Source organism: Rutidosis leptorrhynchoides, chromosome 11 (genome assembly GCF_046630445.1).
Source record: "Rutidosis leptorrhynchoides isolate AG116_Rl617_1_P2 chromosome 11, CSIRO_AGI_Rlap_v1, whole genome shotgun sequence".
In the NCBI taxonomy this organism is placed as follows: Eukaryota; Viridiplantae; Streptophyta; class Magnoliopsida; order Asterales; family Asteraceae; genus Rutidosis; species Rutidosis leptorrhynchoides.
Window position 1 is genome coordinate 33,382,994 of NC_092343.1, and position 23,362 is coordinate 33,406,355.

Here is a 23,362-nt window from a genome sequence, read left to right on the forward strand (position 1 = left end):
TAAGACTTGCATACTTGGTAGCTTTTAGTACATTACCCTGATAAACAAACTAAAACAAATTACAAAAAATTACCTTGCAGATTTTGGGATCGAGATCTTGAATTTTTCGATCCTGGCCAGTTTTGTGGTCTTGGAGCGTTTGAAGCATCTGTCGATGCCGTTTTCCTTGTATCATCAGGTTGAGCCATTGCTAATAATTCATAAAAATATGGTTTTGTATTTCTACGAATAATCAACGAAAAATCTTTAACAACAAATAGTTATCTACATTGGTGCCACAATTTTAGGCACTTTGTGTGAACAACATATCATAGGAATTAGACAGTTGACTAGGTCAAGCAACATAAATGTTCTCCCAAAATAGTAACCTTTTCATCCTATATAAGTTTACACAGAACGTAGTATTATTACACATGGATAATGTACAATGTGCAAAAAGATATATATGTTGTACATGAACGACTAACGATAGATTTGGTTTTTAGTCCAGTCAACAAACAGAGAAAGTTTTGACTTTTGGTTGAAAATCCAAAAGTCAAATCAAAATCTCATTTCAAGATTTTGTTTTCAATTTCTTCCAAGGTGAGTCCTTTTGTTTCGGGTACATAGAGTATCACGAATGCGAGCGATAACAAAGCAATTGCTCCAAAAAGGAGAAAAAGATTTTCAGCACCAAGTAGCTCCTGCATAAAAAATGTTGACTTTTTGATATCGTGACTTAAGAAATGTTGACTTTTACGTTCAGAAAGAAAATGCTGACCTTCAATGGAGAAAAAGCGAAGGTTACTAATGCATTCGAACCGAAGTTTGTTAGAACCGCAAGACTAATTCCTTTCCCTCGTGTACGCGAAGGAAATATTTCAGATACCATAAGCCAACTTATCGGTCCGAAAGATATCTGAAAATACCAAAAAAAAAGTAATTTTTTTATTGATTTAGGTAAAAAAAAAACATATAAAATATTTATAAAAAATTACCTGGTAGCATCCAACATAAAGAAGTAAAGCGCCTACAGCAATCAACGGGAACCCGCCAAGGAATTTGTAATAAGCCGTAAGTAAAAGTAACGAAATAGTCTGTATAAGAAAAAATTAGCACACGTTTAATATTATGGAAAAATTATTCGACTACCAAATGTGTTTATTTCTATAATTGGAAAGAACACAACGTACGATTCCGCTAATTCCTCCGATCAGCAAAGGTTTTCTCCCGAGATCATCAACTTTTAGAATGGCTACACTTGTCATCAATAGCTGCACGAGCATATAAACAAACGAAAACAATTGACTATCTTTTCGAACCAACATGGTTGACTTTTCATTACAAAGAAAAAAAACACACGATGAGATGTCGCTGAGTCATCATTACACATACCTTAAAGACACCGATGATGACTGAAACTCGTGTTGCATCAGCAGCCGCAGAGAATCCCGCAGTCTTGAGTCCAAAATTCACATATACGCAAGCAAAATGATAATAAGTGTATATAAATACATATACTATACATATATACATAAATATGTTAATATAAATACATATAATACCTGAAGAATTTGACCAGCATAGTATAAAACACTTGGCTGCCCGGTTATCTGTTAAACGGTGATACTCAATAAGCTTAACTAAAGAAAAGATATACACTTAAATGTGCGTGGCCAAACACTCACATTCAAAATGCACATTCAAACACTCGCATAGTTTAGGGGTGCTCATTGGTGCGATTTTCGTTTTCTAGGTTTATTCGTTTTTTAAAAATTTTGGAGGCAAAACCGAATCCGAACTGAAAACCGAATACGTTCGGTTTCGATTAGAACCGAAAATCCCAAAAAAGCATAATTAAACCAAGATAATAATAACAAATCAACTTAAAAATTGACTTTCGATTTTAATATCGATTTTTGGTCAATATATATTAATTATTTAATATATTATTAGTTGAAATTCGGTTTTGAATTCAATTTCGGTTAAACCGAATTAAAAACCAATAACCGACTTCAAAGTAGAAAACCAAACCAAAACCGAACCGAAACCTGAATTCAAATTCGGCTTATTTTTTCGGTTTTCATTCGGGTCGGTTTTCGGGTTAATTGGTTTGAAACCAAATATTGAACACCTCTAGCACTATAATTTATGAACAACGAACAAGATAAGTTTGAACTATTACTTGCTGAAAAAGGACCAAACCTCCACCAATCACAAACGCTTTCAAACTCGGGCCTTGAAACACCTCAAAAATACTCCCTTCAGATTCTTGATCGGTACCGTAAGCCGATTTTAAAGAAACAAGAGTGTCCTCGATTTGCTTTTCGGAAACTTTATCGCCAGCTGGACGGCCCCTAAGTTTGCTTAACGCAACAATGGCCTTCTCTTTATACTCTTGCAAAGAAGCTTTACCTTGGACCGCTCTTAAAAGTAACCATCTTGGAGATTGAGGTAGGCCCCACACACCTAAACCCATCAAAAGAGCGACGGGTGCGCTAAAACCGAACATATAACGCCAACCTCCAACAGCGTCAATCTGAAAGCTGCCTACAAAGTAACCTAACTGTATAAAGAAGAAATGACCCATTATTGAACTTTTTCAAATTAACTTCTTGTTATCAAAACTACAGTTTGGCCGAAACCAAGTTAACAGCTGAATGAAGCGATTTGGTGGTGACGGAAAAGTAGGTGGTGGCGGCCGAGTTAGCTTTTTCAAGGTAACTTTTTCTAAGATTTTGGAAAACGAGTTAAAAGTTTGTACGCAATTCATAAACAATTTCGGAAACTTATAACCCATTTTACCCGGTCATCTTTCAGAAAATTAAAGATTTGATCCATCTGATATTACATGACCCGACGCAATGTATTCATCAGTTCGGTTTGTAAATACATAAACAACTCGACGCAACGTAACCTAAATAAGAACTGTCCACATGTTTATTTAGTGATTGATTAAAAATAAATACCAAGATTCCAAGAACTATAAACAGTTCTTTTAAAGATATTAAAGTCCCACGAATCTGAGACGGGCAAGTCTCGGCAATATAGAGCGGTGCACCATGCATAGCCTGAAAAACCAAAAAATGAGATATTGGTTGAAAATTCATGCTGTTTAAGTTATATATTTATGTGCGCACACACACACACACACATATAGGTATCTATATGTATGTATATTTGTATGTGTGTGTGTGTGTGTGTGTGTATATGTATATGTATATGTATATGTATATGTATATGTATATGTATATATATGTATGTATGTATGTAATGAGCTTAAGGGTCCATGGAAGCTTACCAAACCGATACCTAGTCCATAGAGAACTCGACCTAGTAAGAGCACACCGAGACCTGGAGCGTAGGCCGTGATCGAACCGCCGAGTAAATAAAGTAGTGCAGCTAATAAGAGTTCACGCTTCCTACCTTCAAAAGTCAACGTCTTGTTTTACTTGAAAATATGTTCGAGCTTATTGATAGTTTTATTAATAGAGAAAAAATACCGAGGAAATCGGCAATAGGGTAGACTAAGATAGAACCAAAAAGAGCTCCGTACAGGGAGCCAGAGACCTGCATTTGAATAGAACCCATGAGGTAAACAGTACATGTGGTGCCATAATCAGCATGTTTGGTTAAAGTGGTTAATTCAGCCGGTTTACTTATGAATGGATCAATTCGGATTCCGTTTTATCTATAATTGGCCAATGGGTTGATACGTACGTACACAAAAGACCAAAGACCATCTCGAATCAGTCGCTATCATGGCTAAAAAAAACATAACAAGGAAACGGGTCAAATGGGATGAAAGTGGCCACAGGTATACTTTAATGTGTAGAATCTCATAAACTGATTTATACCATCAATTATATAATTATATAGTTATCAAAATAATATAGTTTTCTTATTTAACATTATAGTTAGATACTTTGAAAAGGAAATTTCTGATAGAAAGTGTCTGGGATAACCCAAACAATACACATACATAAAGAGATAAAGTACCTTAAGTCGCAATGCAATCCGCCCCATTTATCACCACTAGGTTAGGTTAGTTCTCCTTGTCTTAAACATCATTAGAAATTTATTTTTCAATAAACAAATTTAGTAGGTTCTGATTTGTGAACACTTGATTATGTCAGGCCATTTTTACATTTATTTCAAAGCATAAGAATTCCGTATGATTCGTTTAACCCTTCAGCAGTAAAACATAACCCAATTTGACACACTTTCACATAAATGGACTGAAATCACCACGTATCAACCCACGAAAAAGAAGTGAAAAAAAGAAATAGATAACTTACCACAAGACCAAGTTGGACAGCAGACAGATTAAACCATGTAGTACCACTAAGCTCGGCTGACTACAGATAAATTAAGTTAAGTATCAATTCAACAAAGAAAATTAACATGATCTATATGACATAAAAACATAGTTTTCTGTACTTTAAAGTTAAAAAATATACATACCTGCAATGAGAGTGTAGCACCAGAGGTTGCACCAATGTCATATCCAAATAGTAAACCGCCCAACGCTGGGAATACAAACCTGATATTAAAAATACCAAATGTTACAAAAAATATCAAAGTACTTGTTTTTTTAACGACTAACACAACAGACTACATGAAAGGTTGACACTTTGTATGTAATGACAAACTTGTCATTGTAAATTGTTGTATTAATCTCAACCACTTAGAAGATTGAGATGTTTTTAGCAATATTTGTTTTCCTTTTGTTTCACACAAATAATAATGTATTTCAATTTCAATTTCAATTTCAATTTCAATTTCAATTGATACTATTGATTATAAATACATTCCAACCCAGAACGAAAAATTAAAACTTTATTACAAAATTAGCAAACTAAGAAGAAAATATATACAATTAATAACAATAATAGTAAAAGTAACATACGGTAAAATAACAGAAGACCAAGAAAAATCTTCTTGATATGCTTCTTCCCCTGCTGCGGAAGCTTTAACCTAATTTAATTTCAAATAAAAATACAAAAATTGGTTATCAAATCAATTACATACAAAACAAAATCTAAATTAGAATGTGGGTTAGAGTTCAATCACCTTAAAATTAAACTTTTTAGATGGAACTAAAGGCATGTTTGTGAACAATGGGCATTTGAATTGAGTGTTAGATTGTGAAAATGGGCTGCTAATTTGAGGGAAACTGGGGAGATAACTTGGATTAGATAAATGGGTTTTGTGTGATTTAAGAATTAGGTGGTTTTGGTGCTTTAATTGCGAATAGAACTTGAACAGAGGTTGAGTTGAAGTAGCAAGTGCCATATTCTGGTGAGAGTGTAAAGATATGAGTTGTGATCATTTTGTGGTGGCCAATAGGCTTGATTCATTGGTATCCGTGTGTTTCATGGATTCGAGAGTGACCCAGGTTCGAGTCTAACAACTAACAACTAATCTTGCCTTTCAAAAAAAAAAAAAATTTGTGGTGGATTTGTATTTGTGAGAATATAAACTTTTGGAACCCACCATAAAAATTTATGCTTTTTTACCTTTTCTATGCTATAAAATCAAACAGTTTAATAATATAATTTTTTTTTTTTGACTCAGAAACCCTTACGAACGAATCCTTTGGACTCCCCCGCAGAGGGTAAACCTGGGGGAACGAGCCTGCTGATTTAAGTATTAAGTGAATATAAATGTTAAAGTAATTTTACTTTATTGACCCGTGGAACTACGGATTCCGACTAATAAACTTGTCGTTGATTTTACAAACATAAAGTTCGCTCAAAGTTGAATATTTATATTTATATTTTTAATAATTATTATTATTATTATTAATAAATTATTTTTTTAGGAAAATAAAATAAAATTACAATTTAGAAGAGATTAATATTTTCTTTTATAAAAGATTTTGTATTATTTTTTTAATTTAATTAATATATAATTATGACATCGTCATTATGAAAAGTAATGAAAAGTAAAGAGTATTTAGCTTAATGATGATGTCATCATTTTAGAAGTTTATTAGACTATATAGATAACTTACGGAGGTCATGTTCACACATCACTTTTTTATTCATCCACACTTTTGTTTCATAAATTTACAGTTATATACCTTAAATTAATCTAGAAAGTTGAACTTATTTTATTAATTGCTACCTTGTTAAGTGGTACCTTGAAGAATTTTTCTTTCAATTTAAGCGGTACTTTCTTGTCGCACGATACTCCCGTCATTGCCCTCCACTTCAACCATCATACTTTTATACGGTGGGCCACGTCCTCATCTACTCTTCATGATTTGTGGAGGACCGAGCTTAAGTATATAAAGGAGTCCTTCGGATGTAGGATCTGGTCTCCAATGTGGACATTCACCCATCCTCGTGTTCTTGTTCGTCGCTGCCAAAATCACATCTAAGGTATTATGTGTTCGGTCTGTTGATCCGCATATCGTTTTGCTCTAAAGCCTCTCTCCAATGCTCCAGCCTTCTATTTAAATCCTCCTTAGGTTCTGAAACCAAGACGATATCATTTGCAAAAATCAGGCTCCATGGGATGCTCTCCTATATCCCTCGAGAGAGCTCGTCAAGAATCAGAGCGAAGAGATAATGACTAAGTGCTTATTCCTAGTGTAAGCCTACTTCTACTGGGAATAACTTTGTGTGTCTTTGTCCCTTCGTATATATCTTTATTGGCTCTGATACTTTCATTCTAGTGAAATGTTGGAAAAAACGAAATGAAAATGGTGAATATTAACTGAGGTGTACTTTCTAGTACAAAGATTTTCCCATGAGTTACCAATCTTATTTTACTCTTCACTTGTTGCAATGCGATCATCGTATTCTTCATCAACATTTTTTACTCCACGGACCTTAATCAAGTTTTCTTTGGCTTTTTAGAGCTTTTCATGTTCAATAAGTGAATTTGGAGCGTCTCAAGAGTTAACGAACCAACAATAAACATTACAGTAGGGACAATTGCACCACCCAAACTTAATCGTCAACCCTAACCTCCTTTAATTTGGGCAAATCCGAAGTTAACAACATTTGCTAGTATGTGAACATATATAGTGTACATGTCTTTATTATTGCTAGTATGTGAACATAAATAGTGTACATGTCCTTATCTCCTGCTTTTAGGGCATCTGTTAGCATTTCACTAATAAAGCCTTATTTAGTAACAGTGTACATGCCTTTATGTCCTGCCAACAATAAAGCCTTTATATGAGTCAATTCTCTTTTTCTTGTTAGAACGTTGTGAACATGCATTGCTCAAATCATCACCTTGTCTTTCCTTGCATGTGCTAATTTTGTGGGGGGAAAAACCTACAACGCTTACAACGTCTTTGTTTTGCCAATTCCTTTTCACTTTTAATCCTTTTTTGTTTAGGTCGTTCTTTAGTTTTTGTTTTAATATGGCACTAAACCAAGTCAATCGCATCAACTACAACCTCACTGGGATTTGGTAATCAACTATATCTTTGTTTACAGAATGTAATAAATTATAAATACAAACTAAAGTATTTAGATAAACCTAGCAGGAACGAGTGCAACATAAGCAAAGGTAAAAGTACAATCGCTAATCCTTTAGACAGTTTGGTAAATCATCATATAATGTTTATTAGTCTCGAAATATGTTTAAAGGCTCCAAATGTCACAATAAAAACTAGTTACCACTAACATTATAAACCGCTAGTAATCCAACAACTAAAAATAACTTAATCTCTAAATAAGATATCTATAATTAAATGAATTGACTCATTAGCGAAACCAACACCAGTGCAAAGAGAAATACTATCGGAGATAAGCATCAAATATTTAAGGCGTGTTAGGAAAATGGTCTCACCAATTCCCAACACACGACCAATGAAAAAACAATAAAGAAATAAAGACACAAGAATTTAACGTGGAAATTCTAAAATCGGCGAAAAACTACGGGCCTCCAAAGAGAGAAATTCACTATATCACAATTTGTTACAATGACACATACGACTCTCTTAAGCCAACTACACTTTTCAAAATGTTTAACTAATACAACTCTCAAACAATAGAAAAAAAAATAATCAGATACTTAAAGTGTATTAATTGGTGCAAGTTGATACTATGTTCATGACATCCTTTTATAACCAAGCAAGTCATCCACACTTTCTTCCATCTACCAATGTGAGACAAACAGCCATATCAATTCTTCCAACCAACAATTCTCCAGCTTTTAGATAGAAGAAGATAACCATGCTTCCACTTTGCAAATATACCTAGCGTAGATGCTTGCTCGACGAAAACTTCAAGATCTTCATCTTCATGTCACTGACATTATCTCTAACCCAAGAAATATAATTTGCATCTATATCGAACATTGTCTAAACCTGCAATCATTTTCATCACAGCAATCATAACTCTTAACAGAATTATCAAACTTCACCATAAAAAAGTGTCACACTTAGAATAACGCATCTTAAGAATTTCACCTCGGCACTTGTTGAACAACCAACTGAAACTTTATGGTGCAACTTCCTTGTTTGGTTTTCCCGGAAGTTCCATCAGCTATCAACATCAGTTTCCACCACACAACTTTCCTCAGCCCCAAACCAATGCTCATGTGCAATTGTGGAACCGTTACCGATCATCCCTTTCCATGGTGGCGCAGACACATCATGAGGATGACATGACTTCAGAGGAATTCGTCACTCTCCTTGACAACGTAAAAAATGTTAGCGCCTTTGAAGCCATTTACCAAATTAGCTCCACCTGAACAATTAACCCTTACATGCCCAGTTTTCCCGCACTTTCAGCATACCAGATTCTTCCCGGAGTATTTCTTCCTCCTATCCGCACACACCATTACCGTACATTATGATGAAGAGACACTGTTACCTTCCAGTCTTTTCTCCTCAGATAAGAGCTTTCTAGTAACTTTTTCAAACTTCAACGTTTCTTTCCCGTACATGAGAATATGTTTCATGTGCTCATAGACGATGACAAAGATAATATCAACCTCAAAGCTTTATCTTTATCAAGGGCGGACCTTTGTTGAGACAAAGGAGGGCAACCGCCACCCTAAACTTTTGGTTCATAAGTGTACTTTTCTTATATTAAAGGGGTAAAAAAAATACGAATGCTTTATTAGCCCTCCTAATTTGCTACTTTATTTTTTTATTTCTTAAAACTCAACCGTCATTGTTGTTTCTTCTCTTCAAAAATTTTCTTTTCTATGTTTTTCCCTACTGCAAAAGACCAAAGCAAAAAAGTGAGTTGCAAAATAAACCAAGTATTGTCGCTGTCATTTTGTAAAGTGTTAGAAAGCTCCAAAATAAATCAAGGATTCAAGGTATTAACTCTCACTAAAATGTATTCATGTTTAAAAATATAATATTGCATGTAAACATATAAACTTTTACTCCGTATTTGAATCTTTTTGTCTCTTTGTCTGTATCTAATGTTGCCTTGTTGATTGAAATTCTAGTGTTGCATAATTGCATTTGCATACAGTATACTTTTATTTTTATGTTTTTTTTTCCCGCCCTCCTACTCATAAACTTCAAGTTCTGCCACTGATCTTTATCATCCACTTTAACTCCAATAGCTTCTAATTCCGAAACAATACCATTAATAATACTCAGATGATCTTAAATCTTTGAACCCCCCTTCATACGCAAAGTATAGAATTGTTCTTTAAGAGACAATCGATTTGATATGCCCTTGTTGTAACACCCCGTCAAAAATTCCTTTAACGGAATGTTAACTCTGGTCCCAGTGCTTGGCTTGACTTCTACGTAACAGCAATATTCTACAGCGGAAGCAATTAATACCTGAGAATAAAACACGCAAAATGGATCAACAACAATGTTGAGTGAATCTACAGGTTTTAGGTAAACAATACAGTATGTTTAAAAAATACATTTCGAAAACGGTTATTAGTGGAAGACCACCAAGGTTCAATGTTAAAGTTTATAGACAACTCCGTGTCCCATTTCAAAAGTTTGTTGACACTACCATGTCAAGTTTCAATCATTTGTAGACAATACCATGTCAAGTTTCAAATATTCGTAGACAATACCATGTCAAGTTTTATCTCATTTGTTCGTAAACCACAGTTTTAAATAACGTTGTATAGTATCTGAAAAACAGTTATCAGAAAATAGTTTAAGTTCCTTGACCACGAGATTTTACAAGTACAACTCCAAGTTGCGAAACGTTTGCATAATCTAGGAGCACCTGAATACTAGCAATGACCCGGGTATAGAAACCACTACACTCGCCTTTACCTCATAAAATGTTATACACTTGTTCGAGTGTATTTAATGTTCAAAGTAAATGTACCGCAGTTAATATTGTAGGGTGAGGTTGTCAACCTAACGGATCCGTCTATCTAAATTGTGCTTACACCGATGGTATTAAAAGTATTCAAGCTAGAGGCTTTCTGAACAAACTCAATATGCATATATAGTACTCGTGTCAATACAAAAAGCATTTGATAATTTAAGTACAACAGCGTGTATTCTCATCCCTGAAAACATGTAAAAAGAGGGACTGTAGACTCACCTTGAGTGCACAATAAAGCTTAGTGAAATAGTACGGAAAACTGACGATCGCAACGTAAAACGCAACCTAATCATTTAGATTATCTTAAGTAAGTACATAAGTTAAACTATGTCATCCCATAGTGTACGCATAGTCCTAGTGCTCAGACTGACTCAACGAACAAGTAAAAGTCAACTAATTCAAGCAAGTCAACAAAAGTCAACCAAAGTCAAACCAAAGGTCAACTCGGTCAAAGTGGTCAACTAAAGTCAAACATATCAGTAGGTCATGCAAACATGGTCAACATGTCAAACCTAGGTCAAGTATCACGTTACAGTTCGTAGTTCAGCAAATTACACATTAGCAGTTTATCGTATGTCTTTGAAATATGCACGTCATAGAAAGACACAAGTATAAAGCTTAGCACATAACTCCTAAAATTATGGCCAAGTGCAGTTCACAATTAGACTCAAAATTGATTCCAGAAAGTTTAACCCGGCCCTCATACGGTTCCTGTAAGTCGGGTTTCAGAAAGGGTCTAGTTAAGGTTTACTAAATCAGTTTCAGCATGCGCATCAGTGTTAGAACATTTATCAAAAAATATAGAAAATAGATTTTAATGAAACACCAATTGGAGAATACTCCAGACATCCCGATCCTTCTGTGATAAAATAATCAAGGACATCCCTTTAGCAATTTGTACATACTAACCGATCTTTACTGATATATCAGTTTTGGACAGCAACTAGATATGTCAAATTGTCAAGCTTATAACTCATGGCAATTAACGTTTTTAGATGTTAACATGCAAATGAAATATGTCAAGGAACATATGAAATAACATAATCCAGAAGATAAAAGCCTAAATCAATTTCTAGTTCACTCTAGGTAATTATTTCTAGCATTAAAACAGTTTCGGTACACTTTAACGTATGAATATTCGTTTAAACATATCGGGAGCATTACAAAAGCTTTTGATGCAATTATTAAGTCTAACATGCATGATTTTTCACAAGGATTACAGTAGTACACTTTTCATTAGCTAATTCAATAAACACATATCTCATAGAATTCGGATTTCAATTATAAACTAGTCAAAACTTCGATTTAGCATATCTTAAGCATACGTTAACGAAATCAAGGGAAACCAAAGCCTAAAGTTAATAGTTTTTCGAAAGCTAAACATCTAAACATGTTACATGATCAGATCAAAAGTCAACTCTCATCAAATCCTTGAGAATACAATTCGTTTTTCATGTAAACAATATCAATTGATCAAATTAGCGACTAACAACAAGTAATAACACAATCAATTGAGCACTAGACTTGATTACACTATGTAATTGAATAAAATTAGATTTAATTGAATTGGGGTTAGTGTAATTATACCTCAAAACACAAATTATTTATACTAGCGCGTAGAGAACGACGATCGGAACAAGAATGATCAAACGAGCAAGAGCAATTGAGCAATTTTTGATGATGATTTGGTGGTGGTGATATATGACGTAAAAGAGAGGGAGGAGATGAAGGATGAGCTGCATTTTTTCATAGGTAGGATGGAATGAATGATTAAAGATTGTATAGAGAATTATCTAACTAGTTATTTAGTGCCTAAAAACCAAAAGTCAACAAACATGGGCCTAAAAACCAATAGTCAACAACCATGGACTAATCATGGGACCAAGGATGATGAGGTATGAGGTCACGGCCATGTGACCTCGGGCTCGGGTCTCGGGCTCGTTTTGTGTAAAAGCTCGTTCGCGCGTGGTTCGTTTCGAGTGCCGTTAACCGTACCGAATCTCCGGAACGTTAACTAGTCATTGAAACAAAATCACCGTGTTTAATTCATTAAGTAAATAATAAATTAAATTTCTTTCGTAAGTTCAATAATTATTAACAATAATTATTCTATCGTTTTTCTGAGTTCCGTTAACTGAAAAGTTTTCTAGGCGATTAACTTTAATCGTGTCGTTTCTAGTTTAATTCGCCAACTGAATTAAGTTCACTAATTAATATAACATATTAATTCAAGTAATCCACTAAGGATCAAGTGCGCATTTAATTACTTTAAATACGAAAAAGTTTCACGTAGCCACTGTTAACTATTCTGGAAAAAAATTCGGCGTATGAAAATCGTATGATTTAACTAACGATCATCAAGTATTTAATGGAAAAGCTCAGGTTGTTACATTACCCACCCGTTATTGAAAATTTCGTCCCGAAATTTGGATGATGGCAGTTATTGATGAAAATAAAATATTTTCGTATTATTAGATATCCACGTTTCAACGTGAGCTTGAATTCTATAACGAAGTTTGCAAATAAAGTTTATACTTGGCTTGAATAGTTTGTCTTTCCAGACATAAGCCTTCATAGATTCTTTTAATAAAAGAATTTGGTCATATACGAGTGTTTCGTCAAATAATATGATAACATTAAATAATCTTTCGAGATCTCTATACGGATGGACTTCTAAGGTCCGTTCGGTTTCGTAATGAATACGAGTTAAGTGTATAGAATTTCTTATCATCAAGAATATGAATGAAATGATTCGGTTACGTGTAAAAATACGACTGAATATGTCACTAATGGATGTATTGAAGTAATAGTTATCCGCCTTGACTTTTCGATGTAATCAATATTGATTCTCCTAAATTTAAGGGATTTGAATATAATCGTTTGAAATCTGTGAGATTTGGATCCCGATAATTAAGGAAATTAGAATATTTTTTTATACGATTATCTTAATCGGCTGACGCGTTGCTATGGTAAAAAGTTCTGATATAAATTAATCATCTCTGCGTCCTTATTTTCTCAACCTCAATCTTCTTAATTTCAAAATTCTATTTTCAAAAATTCTGTGAAGATGCTTCATCCGCTCTTGATTTTCGTTACTATTTTAACTGTGTATGCAGTCATTCTTCTTTTTAGTTTACCACCAGAAGAATCTCTGTTCTTCTATAATGCTCTAGGGGTGATAGTATTTTTAATTCTACCACTCCTCTGTTTTTCAATACTTATTGATATAAATGGTTTATGATCTTCCATGTTTGTTGTCTTTTATATTCTGACCTATTTTTCGAAGACTCATGCTTTTTATCCAAGAAGATCTTCAACTTGTTCTTCTATACATGGTTAAATAATACGGATCAATAGCTGGTGATGATGCAGAAACATTCGTTGTTCATCGTCATAGTATCCATTTTCACCTTGTTTTCTCTTCTCGACTTTAAATCAAGCAAGTAATGGTCCAGAATTCATAGATATGAAGTTTCGAATGAACCAAATGTTCTAAGCAGAAAGGAAAGGTAATGGCATGATTTGATTTGGTAAATTACTAGAATCACGGAGGATATAACTATCAAGAATATATTTTCTTGATATGTTCAGAGGTTAAATAGAATGACATAGTCATGTAATATGGCATATGGTGATGGTAAAGTCGATCAAGTCTTATCATTCTCAAGTTTCATTAGAACTTTCGCATGACTTAGAATAAATAGGAGCAAAATTAATCGTTTAAAGGTTTCAGCAGATACTGAATCATCTGGATTCGTTAAGTACATGTTTAGTCTTTGTGATTTATCCACAGTCTCTTTCATGGTTTGTTCAATCCGTTTTCCAGTACCAATTTTCTATTGAGTGTTTCCAACACTCCATTCTTTATCATCAAACTTTTGGCCATTAAGACCATCTATAGTTTTGCTGCTTCATCAGCATTATAACTGAATCATTGGTTATTAATCCGAGGTGTTTCAAGAATTTCGAAAGATTTGAAAGCAGATTGTAATCGTCAAGATACAAAAGATTATTTAAGATGAAATCAAGTGGCAAAATTTGAAGAAATGTTTGTTCTTCGGTTAACGGATACATATATCGGTGGATGTAAGTAGGATAGTTAATGACTTGCTGAATCAAAATTGAAGAATGTACAGTGTAACATATTAATGTGAACTTAGATATTTCTCGGGTATCACCTACCCGTTATAAATTCACACGTCATAGCTAATATGAAAATGATTTTTATTTCGATCCTCATATATATAAATATATATTTTCTTCAGACAGAAATAATGAATTACAATCTTATTAATCTTGCTTGATTTGTGGTCGGGATCGGGATGAATAATTTCTAAAACTTTCGAAATTACATAATCGCCGAAAAATGATAATGGTGTCTAGGGTGCTGGCGCTCATGGTGCGGGTGCCTGTGCGTATGATGTTGATGCCGCCGGTGCTGGTGGTGCTGTTGGTGCCTGCAAAGTGCGCACCGTGTTCTCCAAGGCCACCACTCGAGTACGGAGCGAATTAACTTCTTCTGCTAACCCTGGTTGGTTAGCAGTGCGGAAAAGAGGCTGGATAACCCGTATAATTTTAGAGATCACATACTCATTGTGAGATATCCTCGCAAGGAGAGTGAATATGGTGTTTCTGACAGATTCGCCGGTCAGTGCCTCGGGTTCTTCACCAAGGGTCGAGAATTGTTCGTGGAAGGGATCGCCTTCTGAAACGCCCCGTCCTAATCCATCCAGACGAAATCCATATCGATTATAAATTATTCATAATAGTTGATTACATCGCGAGGTACTTGACCTCTAAATGATACATTTTTACAAACATTGAATTCATTTTTAAAAGGCAAACTTTCATTTCATCGAAAGTTGACAGGTATGCATACCATTTCATAATATCCAAACTATAAATGACCTAATCTGTCATTTACTTAATAATAATCTCTAATGAACTTTAACGACTCGAATGCAACGTCTTTTGAAATATGTCATGAATGACTCCAAGTAATATTCTTAAAATGAACTAATGCACAGCGGAAGATTTCTTTCAAACCTGAGAATAAACATGCTTTAAAGTGTTAACCAAAAGGTTGGTGAGTTCATTAGTTTAACATAAATAATCATTTCATAATTTTAATAGACCACAAGATTTCATATTTCCATTTCTCATAAACATACGTCCCATGCATAGAGACAAAAATATCATTCATATGGATTGAACACCTGGTAACCGACATTCACAATATGCATATAAGAATATCCCCATCATTCCGGGATCCTCCTTCGGACATGATATAAATTTTGAAGTACTAAATCATCCGGTACTTTGGATGAGGCTTGTTGGACCCGATAGATCTATCTTTAGGATTCGCGTCAATTAGGGTGTCTGTTCTCTAATTCTTAGATTACCAGACTAAAAAGGGGCATATTCAGTTTCGATCATTCAACCATAGAATGTAATTTCGATTACTTGTTTATATTTCGTAAAACAGTTATAAAAGTTGCGCATGTATTCTCAGTCCAAAAATATAAAGGGTAAAAAGGCAAATGAAACTCACCTAATGTATTTTGTAGTAAAAATACATAGAACGACATTGAACAAGTATAGGGTTGGTCTCGGATTCACGAACCTATATCATTTGTATATATATATTAATACACATAATCGTAATCGAATAAGTTTTTGTATATATAACTTATTAACTATATCATAATATATTTATGTTTCATATATTCATTTTATATATAAAAAAAATATTTTGTTATGTTATATGTGTTAAATACATATATATATATATATATATATATATATATATATATATATATATATATATATATATATTTCATTTGTTTATCAAAATAGTAGTCCTAATTATGCTAAGTTAATATTAGTGATGATAAATATAATGATAGTAGCATTAATAATATACTTATGTTAATAATAATAATTCTATTATTTTTAAAATAGTATTAATACTAATATTTATGAAAGTATCAATAAATTGTATCATTTATAATAAAATTGATAATACTAATCATGATATCAATAACTAATAATAAAAATAAATTTAATAAATTTAGTAATACGTATAGTAATAATAATGTTAATGGTATTAAAAATACTACTTTTAATAGTAATAATATTAGTAATGAATATTATTCTAAGATGACAGTTTTAATCATATTGGTACTACTAATATTAACATTAAGGATGTTACTAAATATAATTCTTAATAATAATAATAATAATAATAATAATAATAATAATAATAATAATAATAATACTGATAGTACTATTACTTAGTGATACTTAGTAATACCAATAATAATAATAATTTTTAATGATAATAATAATACTAATAATGGTGACCATAATAATAATAATGGTGTTAATAATTATAATAACTAATGATAATATTAATAATAACAATAAAGATAATATTTTTAGTTATATTAATGGTATTAATAATATTTAACATAATACTAACAACAATGATACTAATAGTATTAATAACAAGAAATACTAGTAATAAAATTAGTTATACCTTCAAAAGAGTAGGCTTTTAAAAAAAAAACGACGCTGCTGTGGATTGAACTCAGGACCACTTGCTACCCCGACACCCTCACCAACCATCGATCCATTTCCTTTTTCATGTTTTAATTCCTAACTATAGATATATATCCCGGCCTCCACTGTTTCTTCTTCTACTTAAACTCTTCGGCCTAATAGCCATTACGGCCCAACAGCAAAATAAAAAGGAGCCCGATCTAATTAGACTAGGATGGAGAGGCGGCTGAAAAAAAAATGGTTTATTTATACACTGTATGTTTCTGTTGTCGGTTCAGAAATAGATCGAGAATAGCAGATCGCAGGAAACAATATCACGTTTATCATCACCCTTCGAGATCATCATCAGTCTTCAATATTCTCGCAATTCTTCATCCCTCATCAATCAAGTAATCAATCGAACAATTGTTTCAAGTAAGTTATTGATTAAATGATGTTCCACTAATTTCTAAAATCCCTCTATATTATCTGTATACTTAATTATTCGAACAGGAGCAGCAATCATTTACAGTTGGGGTTCGGATGGGGTTTCTTGATTGTAACTAGCATAAATAGCTGAGTAAAAATAATAGGTTTTCGATGGTGGTGATGTTGTGATGATTTTACTGTTACAGCAGCAGTAGATCGTATGTAGTCATGGTGATGGCTGTCACGGCAGTGGTGATGATAGGTTGTCGATGATTTTCTTGGTGATTTAATGGAGATGGTTGAGTGGTGTCGTTCCAATGAAATAAAAAGATAATTAATCATGAATAGCAAGTAACAAGATAAACTTGATGATGGCTTAGTCTTTGTCAATTAGGGAAACAAAGATTTCTGCAATCGAATAATAAAAATTAGAACAAGTGGGTTTCGGTTTTGATGATAAAAGAAGGTGATGTTTGAGCTGAAATAATCGAACCAGAAATAGGAACAGTAGCACAGCTTCAAGGGTGTTTTTGTTGGATGGGTTTCAAATAACAGAAAAGTTAGAAGACAGTAGCAACAATAGGTGGTTTCGATGGATGCTTGTTATGTGTGTTTTTCGATGGTGAGTAAAGAAACCGAACAGAAGGCAGGAGGAACATCATCGGTTATCATTTATCAACTTCATTGTGTCACATTCTTTGTAACAGGAAGTCAGATCGAGCAGCAGCACCCTTCAATGAAGGTTTTGTCATTTGAAAAGAGGAGAGGAAAGAGAGTGGTGGTTCGATGGGTTTTGCTAAGTAATTAATTAAATTGTAATATTTATCATTAGTTATAATTGTAGTGTAGTGATTATTGGATGTAGATACGTAACAGAATATAGTCATGAAATAGACAGAAAGCAAAATAAGAGGAAAATTAAGATGCAACTTGATTATGATTGTTAACCAATCTTGTTCTTATTAGAATTGATTGGTACGATTTATTTGGGTAGAAGGACAATCACTACAGCATTAGAAAAGAATATGGAGTTGATTACTTTTCTTCATCTACTTTTATATATTATATAATTAATATTAAAGAATAATAATAATATTAATAATAATAATACATATTAATATTAAAAATACTAAGAATAATAATAATAGAATTTATAGTAGTAATAATATCAGAATAACACTAGTAACAATAAAATTAATGATAAAAGTGTTAAAAGTATAGATATTAATAAATTTAAATAATAATGAGAATTTTTAGTAATAACAAATATATTAATCATAATAATAATTAAAATTATAATCTTACTACTAGTTATAATAATGATATTAACAATAACAATCATAATAATAATAATAATTTTATTAGTATATGATAATAGTGTTTCTTGATAATTTGACTGATATTATTAATAATTTTTAATGGTTAAATTTAGTAATATGTTGAAGATATAATAAGTTACATGTTCCTATAGTAATATTAATATTACTTGTACATATCAAATTTCATATATATATATATATCTATTTACAATTAGTTGTTCGTGAATCGTCGGGAATATTCAAGGGTCAATTGAATCCATCTAAATAGTTCAAGAATTTTTAAGACGCAACATAACAGACTTTGCTTATCGTGACAATTTCATATAAAGTTTAAGTTTAAATTTGGTCGGAAATTCCCGGGTCATCACAGTACCTACCCGTTAAAGAAATTTCGTCCCGAAATTTGAGTGAGGTCGTCATGGCTAACAATAAATATGTTTTCCTGACGAATATGAGCTGATAAATAGAGTTTTATCATTATTGAATAATACAGATAAAATAATTCGATTATTCGAAGAGCACGAATGAAGCTATCATAAAAGAGTGAAATGAGTAAATGAAGATTTGTCATATCTTTTGACGTAGATATGGTTGATTTTCGAAATTCAAGGGATTTAGAGAAAATCGTCGAGATCTGAAAGATTTGATTCTTTGGTGAATAAAATCTCTTTAATTAAATGCAATTATCTGCCTCGGTTACTCTGTCGGATATTTCACTATAAATCCACCCCCTCCGTTTCTTTATTTTCCACCACTTACATCTTCTATTCTTTCTCCCTTGATTCATACTTTAAAGCATTCGTCAATATGCTCCATTCAGTACTGATTCTTGATATACTCCTAACCTTCATATCTGTCATTCTTCTCTTTCATCTACCACCGGAGGATTTTATTTACTTCTACTATTATCTTGGGGTTATAGTGTTATTAATTTTTCCCGTGCCTTTACGTGGCAATACGTATTGATATGCACGGTTTGTAGTTTATGTGTTGTTGTCGAACTTTATATTTTATTTTATATTCAAGAGTTCCATACTTTTGTCTCTTCTTCCCGACTTCAAGTCAAGCGAATAATGGTCCGGAATTCGTAGATATGGAATTTGAAATGAACATAGTTAATGTTCTAAGAATAAAATCGTAATGACACGATCTTGATTTGGTAAACTACCAGAATATCCGAAAAGATAGAACTATCAAGAATATATGTTCTTAATATGTTTGGAGATTAAATAAAATGTAAGAGTCGTGTAAATGGCACATGATGATGGTACTGAGAATCATCACGTTCCATTAGAAACTCAACATGAATTACTGTAATATAATCACGTTGATCAAGTGTCATTATATTATACTAACTCATGCATCAGTTTCCAACACTACTTCAAAAACATTCATATTTTAAATTCGAAGGGTCGCAGAATATAGAAACTAAAACAGTTTCCTTTTATGATATAATACGGATAGCGCAGAGAGATAATTAATATCGAACGAGAATATTTATGAAGATATCTTTAGAAATATTAAGGATATTTATAATGAAAGATACGATGATATCTTAGGGTTTTAGAATTAAATTGTGATGAAGAAATTCATTCACGATGATTTAGAGCGATTAAGGAGTAAGGTATTCGCTAAAGATTTCATCAGAAACAGAATCATCTTGATTCTTTATGTACAAGTTTAGTCCTTGTAATTTGTTCAGGGTCTCCTTCATGGTTTGCTCGATTCATTTTTCAGAACTCAGAGATCTGATTCGTAAGGTAGAGTGCTTTTCAGAATTTCAGAATGAAAGTTCATAATTCTATGAGATAAATGTTATATGCATACATATAACTGTTGATGTAGAAATTCTACGAGATTCAAAATACTGATTGCTGATTTCCTATAATTGGTATGGCAATTCTCGTTATAAGATATGGATGAGTATATGGTAAGGTTTTAATGAACAACCATAATGGTTCTTCGGAGAGACTTAAGTCAATGAGTAATGAAGTTGTTGGTAAGTTTACTACTAACGTGGTGGAATATAAATGATTCTTCGGTAATGATGACGAAAGGCAAACTCGTATATCAAGGTTATAATAAGGCTAATTCGAATAAAAATCGAAGTTGATTTGCTGAAGCTGTGACAAAATTGGCTAATTTGGAAAGAGATTGAAAAGTTATTTTCGGTAATAATAACGCTAAAGGAATTTAGCACAGCTACGCGTTAAATGTTTACTCAGATTTCGAGTGTTTTCAGGTGCATCACTATATGTATCAATCTTTTCTTCCATAGATGATGTGCGGTTGGTTCATCTTCTCGATTGAGGAGTTTTCAAGAATCATGAAAAGTTTGAACGCATATTGTAATTGTCAAGATACAAATGAGGTTTAAGATGAAATCAAGTGGTAAACTTGAAGAATTGTTTAATTTCATATGTTATAATCAATATTTTAATTCATTTTAATTGTCCACTGTTGGTAGTCCTCAGTTGATTTGTCCACAGTTAGCTAGAAACAGTTAGCTAGGATTTTGTTAGTGTGGATTCTTAACAAAATTTCTCATAGTTAGTTTGTTTGTTTCTAACAAATTTTATTTAGTCAAATGTTTTCTTCATTATGCTACTTGTTAGATTCTAATAGGTCAAAATCCAAATATGAAATTTGAATGGAAATGGTTATTTCTGTGATGAATGGATTCATATATCTATGGATGTAAGTAGGATAGTAAATGACTGTTGAATCAGATTTGAAGAATGTACAGTGTAACTTATGAATGTGAAATCTTAAATATTCCTCAGGTATTACCTACCCGTTAAAATATTTTCACCATTAGCAGTTTGCACGAAAGAATTTTTAATCACAATCTTTATGAAAATATATATACATATATATTTTCTTCAGATGTAATCATGAATTTAATGAGTCAATATAATATTAGACTCATTTGATTTTCGGTTTGAGCTAGAATAAGAAATCTCTAAAACTATTAGGATCCACATATTCTTCGCAGAATATTAATGAAGTTATGGATCAATACTTCATCGTTAGTTATTAGGATCCACATATTCTTCGCAGAATATTAATGAAGTTATGGTTTAATACTTCATTGTTAATTGCTGTTGGTACTCCTTGGTATCCATGGTGCGTATGATGTTGATGTTCGTGGGACAGATTGTGAAATTGAAGCTTGGGATGTGGATGTTGTTGTTGGTGGTACTGTTTATGCTGTTGATGCTGTCGGTACTGCTGTTGATGACGGAGCTGATGTTGATGGTGCATGTGGTGCTTGTGATGCTTGTAAATCACGCACCATTCTTGTCAGGGTTTCTATCCTACCCTCTATCATTTCTATCCACCCACTCATCTGATTTGATAGGTCTTGATTATCAATTTGAAGTTCCCTAATTCCTTCTAATATTCCCCTTCGATTGGTATTCGGAAGTAGTGGTTGAATATTTTCTGAGATTGCAGTAATGCGACCTTCGAGGTGGAAAACTTTAGCAAGAAGGGTGAATACAGTGTTGCGCATAGGTTCACCGGTGAGTACATTATTTTCTCCGATGTTAGGAGGTAAGTTTGGTTCGCGATAGGGTTCGCCTTCTTCATTTCTCCATCGAGTGAGTAAGTCTCGGACCCACCCCATCTCCTCCAGAAAGAAAAATAGCTAAATGGTGGAGACACTTCGGGTTCATTGACTTCGGATTCTACTTCAATACGCATCTCGAAATTGCTTCCGGAACTAATGGAATCCAAGCTTGGTGTAGGATCCATCTCTTATGATCAGTTAGAGGATTTTCGATATGAAATGATTTTCGGTTATCGGATAATATTCTAATTATATAGAATATCTAATATAGTACAGAAGATCCCATAGATTACGGAGGAATTTAAGGAAATGTGTCAGATAAAGTCTACAGTAACAGATGCGCTAAGATATGGGTTTGTCTATACACTATTCATGCAGTCAATGCAGTAAAACATGTCTAGACTAAGAATAATGAGCAGGTAATTTCCTAAGGATGAATAGCAGATGATTTCCGACAACAATGATAAGCAAAACTTTTGATATGCAGACACGGTCGAAGTCCAGACTCACTAATGCATCCTAATGACTATCAGTTAGACACACTAATGCAAGACCTGGTTCGCTAAGACCATCGCTCTGATACCAACTGAAATACAGTTGGGACAACCACCGTCCTACCCAGTGCCTTCCCAGCTAACCGCCTGGTGACCACTGAGTGTACCTCAGATACTGATTTTAGGGTCTGCCTCTCGGCTACTGCCAACCCTCGTAAGGGATCGCAAAGAGTAAGAGCCAATGCTTCGTCACAGGTAACACTGTGAGAACCTCCTTTACTACTAACCGCCACACATGGACGGCGTTATACCAGCTCTGATGCCAACTAAAACGCCCCGTCCTAATCCATCCGGACAAAATCCATATCGATTATAAATGATTCATAATAGTTGATTACATCGCGAGGTACTTGACCTCTAAATGATACTTTTTTACAAACATTGCATTCGTTTTTAAAAGGCAAACTTTCATTTCATCGAAAGTTGACAGGTATGCATACCATTTCATAATATCCAAACTATAAATGACCTAATCTGTCATTTACTTAATAATAATCTCTAATGAACTTCAACGACTCGAATGCAATGTCTTTTGAAATATGTCATGAATGACTCCAAGTAATATTCTTAAAATGAGCTAATGCACAGCGGAAGATTTCTTTCAAACCTGAGAATAAACATGCTTTAAAGTGTCAACCAAAAGGTTGGTGAGTTCATTAGTTTAACATAAATAATCATTTC

At 33.1% G+C, this 23,362-nt stretch overlaps 1 protein-coding gene across 1 annotated transcript; it reads right to left on the reverse strand.

Moving 5' to 3' along the window:
• Positions 1 to 234: 234 nt before the first annotated feature.
• Positions 235 to 5,313, reverse strand: LOC139876447 (D-xylose-proton symporter-like 3, chloroplastic). Its single transcript, XM_071863764.1, has 14 exons — positions 5,053 to 5,313; positions 4,889 to 4,956; positions 4,444 to 4,522; positions 4,278 to 4,337; positions 3,483 to 3,549; positions 3,281 to 3,405; positions 2,949 to 3,050; positions 2,165 to 2,545; positions 1,545 to 1,592; positions 1,375 to 1,437; positions 1,173 to 1,253; positions 978 to 1,076; positions 761 to 898; positions 235 to 683 (listed from the first exon to the last, which is right to left on the reverse strand). The coding sequence occupies exons 1-14, from the start codon at positions 5,272 to 5,274 to the stop codon at positions 549 to 551; spliced, it is 1,668 nt and encodes a 555-aa protein (XP_071719865.1). The 5' UTR covers positions 5,275 to 5,313; the 3' UTR covers positions 235 to 548.
• Between the last annotated feature and the right edge of the window lie 18,049 nt (positions 5,314 to 23,362).

What these genes read in the sequence shown, in the direction of transcription:
- LOC139876447 (XM_071863764.1), bottom strand. Translation starts at nt 5,274, where the DNA reads ATGGCACTTGCTACTTCAACTCAACCTCTGTTCAAGTTCTATTCGCAA. An exon ending in TCGGAGGAATTAGCGGAATC is followed by an intron (nt 1,077 to 1,172) that starts GTACGTTGTGTT and finishes TTTCTTATACAG; the next exon opens with ACTATTTCGTTACTTTTACT. An exon ending in TTTATGTTGGATGCTACCAG is followed by an intron (nt 899 to 977) that starts GTAATTTTTTAT and finishes TGGTATTTTCAG; the next exon opens with ATATCTTTCGGACCGATAAG.